We start from the raw sequence: 13,068 nt of genomic DNA, 5'->3' as shown, positions 1-13,068 counted from the left end.
TCTGGTTCTTAATTCAACAGTGGAGAGCTGTAAGGCTATTGATGTCTCAGAAACTCTGGTAGGGAAAATGCAGAAGTCTGTTCTGCTTGATACAGCTCGCATAGTACACCAAACGCTCCAACATATTTGGTAATATACTCCATCAATAATAGAAAATAATGCCAAGAGGTTGCATAAATTTTGCCCCTCTTCGCATAAGCTATCCGCAACTGCGTGAAAAAGAGAAAAAAAAAAAAAATAATAATAATAATTTATTTGCCAAAAACAAAATTACATTATAAAACTTACTATAATTTAAATTATACAAAACAATTCGAATAATTTAAGTTTTTTACAATAGAACAAAATAAATATTACTTGTTGGCACAGCCGGCAAGGAAAACCTGAGCGCCTGCTGCGCTGTATCTTATATCTTTTAATATCTTTCTCTCACTATTATAATGATCTTAATAGTTATATTGAAAAAGATTATCCAATTAAAAATAAAGAAAGTATAGTGAACAGCCTTATAATTTACTCACATAGCCGCCAAACCAAGTACCTAACTGTTTATACATTGGATTATCTCCAGTGATCCTGTGATTATCGTTTGTGCATTCCCTGCCTGTGTTATTAGAACTGTTGTAGTTTCAAGTTTCGCGTTTTTATTGGGCCAGTTGAACATAGATTGATAGAACAATTTTTCACAAGAAACATAGCATTTACACAAAGCCATGTCACATTAGAGAAACATAAAATAAATTACACAGTCACAACAAATACAATAATAGGCAATTAAGACCAATAGACAATAGTAAACAAAAATAGACAATAATACCAATTTTTATAATTTATTAATAATTATTATTTTCATCACACCAGAACAACCGGAATCGCTTTTTGGAAAATGTATTTGGTAATAAGAACAAATTAAAATTTGAATTTCAAACATAAGGTGATTTGATTAAATTCTCTGCATCCTGCCATCCAACATGCATTAACCATTCAGAAATTCTGCGCTTTAACACTACAGTGACTCGGCCCGCCCCAGCCTCAACTATTCCTGGAGAAAGGTTTCTATACAACCATTGCGAAATGTAAAATGAATTGTGCCTTTGCAAACTGATACTAATAGTAGGATTACATAAACGTGACATTGTTTGGTATCTGGTTAGATGACTGTTGAATCTCTCTGAAAAAAAAGTGTCCTTATTATTGAAAATGTAAATTACTAAAGTTTTTTTATGAAAATCTGCCTAACATTCATTACTGGAAATATATTGAATAGTAGATTGGTGGGAAAACGCTGGTTTTTTTTAATTATCAATATCCTTATATGAGGTTCCCAGAGTAACTTGGCATCAGCAATGAACCCCAATAAACAGACCGGCAGCAAACATTCTCTGACCTCTGATAGAGAGCACAATATACTCTGGGTTTCTGCCTCATTCAGAGATAATGTGTTTAGTGAGAACCATGTCATCCGCATAGAACAGCATATTTCCATCTAGATAGTTGTGCAAATCATTTATTGCTACCTACAAGAAGGAGTAATGGGCCAAACAATAAACCCTGTGGCACACCACGTGAAAGGAAATATTCTTTTCCCACAGTTACCTTGAAAAGTGACGATTCCTGCACTGATTACAGAACGCAAAGATTCACTTTTCCGCTCTAGTGCGGGAAAAATCCTTTCTGCACTCCAGATTTGCAACATGGCAACACAAAATAGTTGGTGGGTTAAATGGAGGATTAGTGCACGAAAACAAAAATTAAGTTGGTAACAATGACTGTGGTTAGATTTAGATGAGAATCATTTCAATGGCTACCCTACATTTATGATAAAATCCCAATCTAGAAATCCAAAACAAGAATAATGTTCATCTAAATCATAATTAAATAATCATCATTTACGAATTCTCATCATTTAATAATAAATAATAGTTCTTTTCTATTGATAATAATTATCAATAATAATTATTATTATTTCAACTGCAAGAAATGAGAAAAGTAGCAAATATACATTATAAAATTCGAATTTTGAGGTTAAATGATTACCGTTCGATATTCATATAAATAGAAATAATAAAAAACATAACAATACTACAATAAATATTCACTGTTGTCTATGTTATTTTCATAAATATTTCTCAGTTTACATTGAGAATTTTTCTCGGTAATTTGAGCAAAAGTCTAAATTTCTGAAAAGTCTAAATTTCTGATTACAGAACGCAAAGAAACACTTTTCCGCTCTAGTGCAGGAAAAAAATATTCCTGCACTCCAGATTTGCAACATGGCAACACAAAATAGTTGGTGGGTTATATGGAGGATTAGTGCACGAAAACAAAAATTAAGTTGGTAACAATGACTGTGGTAAGATTTAGATGAGAATCATTTCAATGGCTACCCTAAATTTATGATAAAATCCCAATTTAGAAATCCAAAACAAGAATAATGTTCATCCAAATCATAATTAAGTAATCATCGTTTATGAATTCCCATCATTTAATAATAAATAATAGTTCTTTTCTATTGATAATTATTATTCCATATGCAAGCAATGAGAAAAGTAGCAAATATACATTATAAAATTCGAATTTTGAGGTTAAATGATTACTGTTCGATATCCATATAAATAAAAAAACATAAGAATACTACAATAAATATTCCTTGTTGTCTATGTTATTTTTATGAATATTTTTCAGTTTACTTTGAGCATTTTTCTTGTTAATTTGAGCAAAAGTCCAAATTTCTGAATCCTGTTTCTGTAGTTTTTAGCTGGATGAAACAATCTTAGATACAATTCTTCCCGCTGGGTCGCACGCTTGTCGGTTCAACCATCTTGCAGCCATCCCAATAAGCTGTTGGCGTGTATTTTGAATGTGATTTTTTTGTTATATCTGTATTTATCCGTTATTAATAACAGCATCACACACACACACACACACACACAAACATTTGATGGATTTCAGCCTTCATTTTACCCATAATTACCCACTTTCCATAGTCAATCATTTGATACAGTGATATTTTGAAAAAAATCCAGCGAAATCGAATACATAACTGTGGATTTCAATAATAATTACCAAAACGAACTAATTAACCCACATTTTTCAAGATTTAGAGACAATTTGGAGATGTCTTTCATGAAACTAGCTGATGGACAATTCCAACGAAGTGTTGAACATATTAGATACGGTGGCTTGTACCAGTATTTATAGGGATGCAAGTTTCACATTTCATCATACAGCTTTCCTACAAGCAATCCAGCAGCGGTTTCATCGTAGATCTGTGATCTCAAGCTCAGCCTGTATTCAAGATGAGTTGCAAACTTTCCTTGGTGAGTACATTACTTACTTAAATCACATTACATTACATTATTTATATACCGTACATTACTTTATAAAATAATGATATAGTCTACATTACTCCAATAATACAGTGGTATCACGCAATTCTACAGTTTTTGATATAACTGTTTCACATTAGATAGTCTACTTCAGATAGTTTTTAGGTAGGGTACTTATCTAGATAGATAACTCTTTTGAATATAAAACTTGGGTGGCTAGTTGAAGTAAGAGATAACGCGCCGGTCTAATAATCTTATTCTGGTCTAATAATCCGGTCTAATCAAAGTTCGAATCTCGACCGGGGCAAAAGTTTTTTGACCACAGCACAATCACATAGATACGGCCACCCCGTCTTTCGGAGGAGACGATAAGCCGTCAGTCCCGACTACTTAAGAAGTAGCCGTCATCTCCCATCATCATTCCTCTCACTCATTACCCAGGCACAAGCCTGAGAGCTTATGTGGGTATCAATCTCAGTATTATTATTATTAACCTCTCAATAATTTGAAAATGTGCCCATTGAAAAACTTGCTGATTTTTTCAAAATTTTAACTAGGTTCCCTTGATAATTCATTGTCATAGGTAAAATGCTATAGATAGAAGAATAGAAAACTTGGTACCGTACCCTCTATGAATTATTTAATCATAACATGTGTCGGACATTGATGCCATTTTCATTGATCACTTGAAAATGGCAACAATGTCCTAAACATGTTGTGATTAAATAATTCATAAAGGGTGCTGAGATTTCTATTTTTCTTTCTATTTCTATAAAAAGTAGCCCTATACAGAAAAGAGATAGAAAAATTATATATTCAATAGGTATCAACTTTCCTTATACTCTTGAAATAATAGATGATTTATTGATTGATCTATCTCAAACTGCGAAATATACGCAAAACGACTCTCAAACTTTTCATACTGACAAGCAGAGAGTTATCAATATACAAGAATCAATTTTCTTCAACTCACATGATTGTAGGGCTTTAAATTTTAATGAGTACATTTTATCAATTTTAAAAACTGTTTTCTTTCCTTTTTTGAAGTTACCTACTATCATGATAGATGTAGCCTACTGTTTCAGCATTTTCTTAGCCATGATCTTAGTTTTAGCATATCTATAGTTTTATATTCAACAAAATAATATCAATTATTGATCTATAGAAAAGCATTTATAAAAAGCCCAACTAAAACAGCTGGCTCTGGACAGACAAAGATGAAAAGCTGCCAATCAATCGGACGATTGAAGCAGAAGCAGAAGAAGAAAAGCATACATACAAAGGAAGGGTAATGCTGGAGATAATACAATCGACCTAATCCAAACAATAAGCTGTTAAACTTGAATTTTAAAAAACACTTTCGAAGTGAAAATACATCAGACTGTGTCTGATGACACAGTTTAATGATGACCAACAACAGGTCGAAACGATCGTCACTACAAAAGTAAGTGTATTTTCACTTCAAAGTGTTTTTTAAAATCCAAGTTCAATTTAACAGTGAAAAAGTATGGATATACAACAGAGTAATAAGCTGTTTTAAAATGTTTGTGGTAGGATGATTCAATATTTATTTATTTATTTATTGGATGCTGGAGTAAACAATACAGTAGTCGGAAAAGAAAAAACAGGCTGTTGCCCAAACTTCTTCAATTTCCTAATTTTGTCTTACAAAAGTAAGTGTATTTTCACTTCAAAAGTGTTTTTTAAAATCCAAGTTCAATTTAACAGTGAAAAAGTATGGATATACAACAGAGTAATAAGCTGTTTTAAAATGTTTGTGGTAGGATGATTCAATATTATTTATTTATTTATTGGATGCTGGAGTAAACAATACAGTAGTCGGAAAAGAAAAAACAGGCTGTTGCCCAAACTTCTTCAATTTCCTAATTTTGTCTTACAAAAGTAAGTGTATTTTCACTTCAAAAGTGTTTTTAAAAATTCAAGTTTAATTTTAACAGTGAAAAAGTATGGATATACAACAGAGTAATAAGCTGTTTTAAAATGTTTGTGGTAGGATGATTCAATATTTATTTATTTATTTATTGGATGCTGGAGTAAACAATACAGTACTCGGGAAAGAAAAAACAGGCTATTGCCCAAAACTTCTTCAATTTCCTAATCTTGTATTAAATTTTGGCTTATATTAAATAGGATTACGATTTTATTTTATCAATTATTTTCAGAGATTCTCATTCACTTAGACTAGATTACAATCTAATATGCTGCAGTGTGCACAATACTCCAACTTGGGACTTTGGCTTCAAATGAGCCGATATGGTTGAATATTTGAGAACAATTTGAGAACACCATCCATGCAGTGTTGGCTGTCTCATTATAAATAGGTATATTTATAAGGAGACCATAATTCCACACAATATTTTTTGGATAGTAAATATTTTATCTTCTGGGCTCTGTTGCTTGAGAAAATACAATCTAATATTTTTGTAATGTTCTACTTCCTTAACAAATTGACAACTATGATATTATTAATTTGTAATTTTTCATGCAACAGGCCCCAGAAAGCTAAAAGTCTCAACTTATGTCAAAGTGTAATATTCATCTACACTATAATAAAGGAAAGAACTGGCTTATACACGTACGGGACAGGAAAATTATGTTTGACTCATCATCACGTCTACTACTAAACTAAAATTAACTTGAAATTTTGCATATCGATTCTTAATTAACCGAGGATGATTAGGCCTGCTTCAAACTCGTCTTCAAGATTCCACCCGGTCAAGTTTTCAGTTTGTCAAGTTCTAAGAAAAGACCCTCACGGTGCACGTGAGCATACTCCACTCCCACTTTGGCAGAAAATACTGATGAATAAGTTCAGTTCAAGTTGCAAATATTTTCTCTTATCCATATAATAATTATGTGAGCATGATGTTTTATTTTCGTTAGGGCTAATGTTGAATGTAAATAAAAATATAAATCTAAGTAACCTGTTTTGAAATTGTTCACTCACAACATGTTCCGAATATATGAACCCATTATCTGGTCAACATATTATGTTTACATCTAGTTGCTGCCAATTGAATGCTTTGAGAATTTTACATGATCTCTTTTTTGTCCTGCTATAGGTACTTGCCGTCTTGGCATTAGCAGCTATCTTTTCCACGAAGCAATGTGATGCAGTCTATGTGGGTGGAGTAGACGTCTATGGAAATAGATATGGATCCCCCTATGGTTATAATGGATACTATGGTTATTATGGATCCCCCTATGGATACTCCTATGGATACCCCTATTATGGAGGATATTCATCCTATTACGGATACCCATATGGTGGTTATTATGGCGGATATGGTGCATACCCCTATAGCTATTATAACGGATACCCATATGGTGGTTATTATGGCGGATATGGTGCATACCCCCCCTATAGCTATTATGGCGGATACCCATCAGGGTGTGGTGGGCTTGGGTATGGATATGGTAGGTACTGAAGAATTGGTACTCCAAGGTCATGCTGGTGAATAATCTTGAATTTCTTGTGTCAACCAGTGATTAATTAGCACTTTGCTGAATAAATATTGAAATGAGATAAATAACTGACTTTTCATTTATTTAATTCTTTTGATTATTGACCATACCTACTTACACAGAGTTTTTCCGAACTACCTACCAATATTCTAGGGTATTATCACCTTGTATGAAACAAATCCAAATTAATATCATTGCCAAACTGTCTGAAAGTACAGTACTCAAGGCTGTTCGGTGTACTAATTGGATAATCTTTTTCAATATAATTGTTGAGATCATTATAAGAGTGAGAAAAAGTGGCAACTGAAATTTTTAAGTGGTCTAATAAGCTAGTTATGAGTCGTTGAAGTGCTAACTCCGTTTTCTTTCCAGATCTTAAATGGTTTTGACTATGTTAACAGAACTTCTTTTGAAAATAAAAAAAAAACGTATCTGTCCAAACTAAAACATATTTCCCCCTATCGTTCATAAATAAAAAAGTAACATTTTTTATAAATTCGATAACTTGTTTATTTTGGCATAAATCACGAAAAAAACGCATATTATTGGAACAAAGCCAATGATATACTGAATGTATTAAAAAAACTCCAATTGAAATTTCAAAACCGTTTATGATCTGGAAAGAAAACGGAGTTAGCACTTTCAACAACCCATAACTCGTATATTAAACCACTTAAAAATTTCAGTTGCCACTTTTTCTCACTCTTATAATATCTTTACTTAATATTTTATAACATCTTCTTTATATAATAATAATAATTTATTTGCCAAAAACAAAATTACATTATAAAACTTACTATAATTTAAATTATACAATACAATTCGAATAATTTAAGTTTTTTACAATAGAACAAAATAAATATTACTTGTTGGCACAGCCGGCAAGGAAAACCTGAGCGCCTGCTGCGCTGTATCTTATATCTTTTAATACCTTTCTCTCACTATTATAATGATCTTAACAGTTATATTGAAAAAGATTATCCAATTAAAAATTAAGAAAGTGTAGCGAACAGCCTTATAATCTACTCACATAGCCGCCAAACCAAGTAGGTAACTGTTTATACATTGGATTCTCTCCAGTGATCCTGTGATTATTGTTTGTGCATTCCCTGCCTGTTATTAGAACTGTTATATTTTCAAGTTCCACGATTTTATTGGGCCAGTTGAACATAGAATTTACATATAGCCATGTCACATTGGAGAAACATACAATAAATTACATAGTCACAACAAATACAATAATAAATAAACAGATAAGTTGCATTGGAATCACGAAAAATTTACAATTAAATCAGATAATTTAGTGGTCTCCTGTAGCCTACTAGAGTATTATTTTAAGTAGACAAAAACTCACATTAAATTGACTATGGTGTTGTGATCAGCAGTAATGAGCTCCTCCACTGAATAAAATGGATTCACAATCAGCTAGGATCTGAGTACTTGGAGGAAACGTTTATTTGGCTAAGATCTAACTTGAGTTGGTAGCAAGCTAAGGAATTTGTAGCTTGTCACAGGGTAGCTTCACTTTGATTTTTCAAGTCTGCATCTTGGAATATAATATAGCCTATACTCTCACGGTTTCTTGTGGAGTGACTGTGAATGTCAATATTTTTCAGTAGCCTATCTTGTATCTAATAGGATATCTAGCGCTTTCACACATTGGTAGATGAATTCATTGACCGAACGAAGTGAGGTCTAAGATTCAAGTTGACGGTTTGGCATTTCTCTTAATGTTTGAATGTTTGAATGTTTAAATGTTTATATGTTGCGCATTTACGGAGAAACGCGGTAGGGTAATAGATTTTCATGAAATTTGACAGGTATGTTCCTTTTTAAATTACGCGTCGACGTATATACAAGGTTTTTGGAAATTTTGCATTTCAAGGATAATATAAAAGGAAAAAGGAGCCTCCTTCATACGCCAATATTAGAGTAAAAATCAGAATTTAGAATAATTATTCATCATAAATCAGCATACAAGTGATTACACAGATGTGTGGAAGCCAGTGTTTTACTGTACCTATTTGTATAAGGTCTATAGTTTCAATCAAAGAGGTATGCATCTTTAAGCTGGGTTCACACCAAAGTTATTAACATTTTGTTAAATGTTTTTATAAACACATGTGTTTAAATATATGTGATAAATGATAAGTGTAGTTGTAATAAATGTTAACAAAATGTTAACATTCTGTTATTAACAAAATGTTTATAACTTAATCCTTATAGATTCAATTAGATTGAACGGAAATTGACAAACACACATCTTCATCATGTGTATGATAAGTTATGTTCAATCTAATATAAAATAATCTATAAGGATTGAGTTATTAACATTTTGTTAATAACTTTGGTCTAATCGCAGCTTTAAGGTCTTCGGTTTCAACATTTTGTTTTGCAGTCATGGTATTATTATGCGTGTCCATTAGTATCAATATTCTCACCTTCAAAAAACCTAATCTAATAAGTGATTAGAAATCAACAAATGAACTAAATAATGCTGGAGAAATTATAACATTTTTTATTGTAGAAAATTAATTTTAATCAGATAGAAAGATTATCACGGAACTGGATGAAATATATCATATGGAATACAAATTCAATCGTGAACTGAGTCTGTTAACATTTAAAACAAGTTACATCAGGTACTTGTGGACGAGAATACTGCGTGAGGTCTACTGTTCACAGAACTACTATTTATAAAGACGGATACAATGCCATTTTTGGGAATGAGTGGCGTACAGTGATCGAGATAGCCCGCCCCAGGAATCACCCGGACCGCTCTCTTCTGAATTGACAGCTCTTCAGAAGTGCTAGATGAATGACCCCACAATTTCAAATCATGACTCATTCTCGAATGAGAAAAGCAAAATAGGCCTGTCAGACATCAGCCTTCTCAATAGATAGACAATGCTTTAGCCTGGGTGACACTCTTATTTTCAGATAACAAGGAAGTGTCATCCGCATAGAACAGCACATTTCCATCTAGATAGTGTAACAATCATCTCAGGCCTTGGTTTTCTACAGCTACAAGCCAGGCCAAGACAGTTTTCGACTTGCAACTTTCTGCCTCAAAACGTACAAAAGGAACCAGCTTATGGCAAAGAGGGGTAGAGGTTGAAACAATGATGGTCAAAAGTCTAACGGTGAAATAACCGACGCTGACCAGTGACAAAAGGGTGGCAGCCAGACGCCAGGCGTGAGTGGAGTGCCATCAGATAGGGGGCAGCACCAACTGGGGCAGTGATCCAAGGAGGAACAATGGTTCGGGGGTTGGCGAGCACGTGGAGTTGGGAACACGAGGACACTTTTCGGTGAACCACGGCTAGAGTAACATGTCTGAGGAGTGAGCAGCGTGCAGCCCGCAGCCCTAGGGGCTGAAATGGAGTCCTGTTTCCGGAAAACCACCACCACATCAACACCATCACATCAAAACCACCATTGAAGAAAAATAATTAAAATTCATAATTTGTAATGTAAAGTGAGCAGTTTAAAAGTGCGCGAAAAGGCCATGGTCCGCGGGGTATACAACATATAAGGTTAGTGTAATTTTAAGTTGTTGTTTGTTTGCCACACTGGTTATTTTCTTGTATTATTGTTGTTTTAATAGGGTTTAGGTTTTGTGATTCGTAGTATTATTGTGCATTATCCTATTTGAATATAGAGACTCTCAATAAACATTATTATTATATTTCATAAACGGTAAAATCATATTTCATATTTCGGTGTTCTGCTCAATAGACTTATTACTAAAATTCCAAAGGACATTTGATATATTTAACCAACATTGAAAATCTCATTTGTTTCTTTGTAAAGTGTCAATTTCATTTGCCTTTTGCTTATTTTCATTATATTTATCTAATGATTCAAAATTGCCTTGTGTTGTTATTTCACAAGTATCATTAGATCCCCTCCTTTCTTTATTGTTTCAATCATGGAGTGAAGCAATATAGTTGGGAAAGATGTGTAGTTCTACATTCATTGATTGCTGGACTGCGTCTTTATTAAAAGTAATAAAGTAATGTACATTGTTTTTTATATAGTTCAAATGAATTCATGTCTCTGCTAAAGAGTTATGCTGTGGTAGTTGTTTATTCAAATTTCGAGGGTCGTTCCCTAATAATTAACGTGGCGCCTGGGTTATAAATTTCAAATTTTATTTTATCAAATTTTCATATTACTATTTAAATTTCAAATTCACCATATATTAAGCAATCAGTAAGTGTAGATCTAGACAAAGTAGTTGTGCAAATCATTTATTGCTACCTACAAGAAGGAGTAATGGGCCAAACAATAAACCCTGTGGCACACCACGTGAAAGGAAATATTCTTTTCATCAAATATTTACCATCCTGATGTTTTTAGTCACCGTATCATTAAAGCTACCAAATCACATAAAATAGGTACTCTTTCAATCTTAAAAAATGAGGTGTCAATCTATTTGAAATAAATCAATCAGATTTACTAACAAAGTTATTTTTGTATTTTCTTGTTAATTCACAGTTTCTTTTTTGTTATTCAAGAAATAAAATTTTATACGCTAGCACTTCAATGGAGAAGATATATGAATCTCTTTTGAGAAAATTCCGCCACCAGAGATCGCAGAAGTTAATTCTTCAGCCAACAACTGATTCCCTATTTTTCGAACCCAGGAAGAATGCCCTACAAAATTAAAAGGGAGTTCGGAAGCACTCTGTAGATATACACAATCATGAAAATGCATACAAATTGAAAATTTTATTGTAATTTTTGAATAAATTAAATATTGTGGATTGGGATAGGCCTACTGAAAAGTGAGACTCAGGTTACTTTATCGCAATTCTGTACCTCAGAGGTAAACTATTGTAAGTGCAAATTCTGCAATTTTCTGATTATGAAATAAGTGGGCTACAACACCTATCAGAACTACAATTGGTTCAAGAAAAAAAACACAATTTCCATGGAGTATAAGCATCTCTCTAGAATCCTCTATGATTTAAAGTCTGTTAGTACCGTACATTTTAAAGTTTTAAAACTTACTGGCATTTAGCGAAAAGAATAATCAAAGAATCAACTACATTCATTTCTTGGTGACCAGCGCGTTTAATTCAAATAAACTGAGTTCCTTACCTACCTCGCTTATTGTAACCAATCAATTGGGCGGTTATACAAACCAAAAGCAAGGAACTCCGTCTATTTGAATACTCTTTATTGATTGATTGATGCAATAAGTACATCATCAAAATGATAGGGAGAGAAAAAATGAGGTAACCTTGTGCTATTCCTCTCCCAAATTTAGATGAGGTTACACATAGTCCGAAATAGGTTTAGTCTTGTTGTTGTTCACTTCACAACATTTTCAGTCCTTAACTATTTTTACAGAGAATAAACGCGCCAGTCACTAAGAAATGAATGTATTAATTTGGTTCTTCAATTCTTTTGGCAGAATGCCAGTAAGTTTTGAAACTTTCAATATCAACTACAGACTTCAAATCATAGAAAATTCTAGAGAAATTCTTACACTTCATGGAAACTGCGGTTTTTTGATTTTCTTAAAATAAATAATGTTAAAATGATGAAAGATATCATACATGGTTATTTCAATAATAAATTTGATGAAGAATGTTCTAAAAATACTGCAATCAAAAATGAGTTTTTTCGCAAAGATACAATTTTGCATTTTTCTAAAATAGAATTGAATAGAATAAAGTTTATTCCTTAAAGTATACACAATAAGACAATATACAATAATTGTAAACGTCAAACATAAATTAAATTGAGATCCAAACAAATAATCATGTCAATTCCTTGAATTCTATGCACTATGATACAAATATTGCTTTCAAGTCTAATGCCAATAGCAAATATAAAATAAATTTAGAAATAATTGTTAAATAATCCCTCATCTATATCAAAATATTCAGCTAGTGAATAAAGAGGATTTTCCGTTAGAAACTTCTCAAATCTATTCTTGAATGCGTTTATGGTAATTTCTCTCACATTGGAGGGTAGCTTGTTGATTATTTTTAGAGAAATCAATTTTGAATTTGTCTGAACTCTCCTGGTATAGGTACATCAATGTGTTGCCTATTCTTTGTATAATAATGGCGAATATTTTCCCTACATATAAACAAGTTTATATTTTTCTTTATATTTACAGCTAACAAGAAAACAAACAAGCTATAAACAGTAATTATTTTTTGATTGATGAACAATGGCTTGCAGTGCTCCAAGTAGTCAGCATCGGAAATAGTTCTTAGTACCTTCTTTTGAAGCA

At 32.5% G+C, this 13,068-nt stretch overlaps 1 protein-coding gene across 1 annotated transcript; it reads left to right on the top strand.

Moving 5' to 3' along the window:
* The first annotated feature begins 3,167 nt into the window (after window positions 1-3,167).
* LOC111059893 (shematrin-like protein 1) lies at window positions 3,168-6,880 on the top strand. The gene is made up of 2 exons (XM_039438422.1): window positions 3,168-3,320; window positions 6,413-6,880. Exons 1-2 carry the CDS (start codon window positions 3,300-3,302, stop codon window positions 6,776-6,778), a joined length of 387 nt encoding a protein of 128 aa, XP_039294356.1. The 5' UTR covers window positions 3,168-3,299; the 3' UTR covers window positions 6,779-6,880.
* The last annotated feature ends 6,188 nt before the right edge of the window (window positions 6,881-13,068 follow it).

Source organism: Nilaparvata lugens, chromosome 11 (assembly GCF_014356525.2).
Source record: "Nilaparvata lugens isolate BPH chromosome 11, ASM1435652v1, whole genome shotgun sequence".
Taxonomy (NCBI): domain Eukaryota; kingdom Metazoa; phylum Arthropoda; class Insecta; order Hemiptera; family Delphacidae; genus Nilaparvata; species Nilaparvata lugens.
Note: the sequence above shows the minus strand (reverse complement) of the source record. Positions and strands in the feature narration are given on the sequence as shown.

Coding starts and splice junctions, on each gene's coding strand:
- LOC111059893 (XM_039438422.1), top strand. CDS start 3,300: ATGAGTTGCAAACTTTCCTTG. Junction 3,321..6,412: donor TGAGTTGCAAACTTTCCTTG/GTGAGTACATTA, acceptor GTCCTGCTATAG/GTACTTGCCGTCTTGGCATT.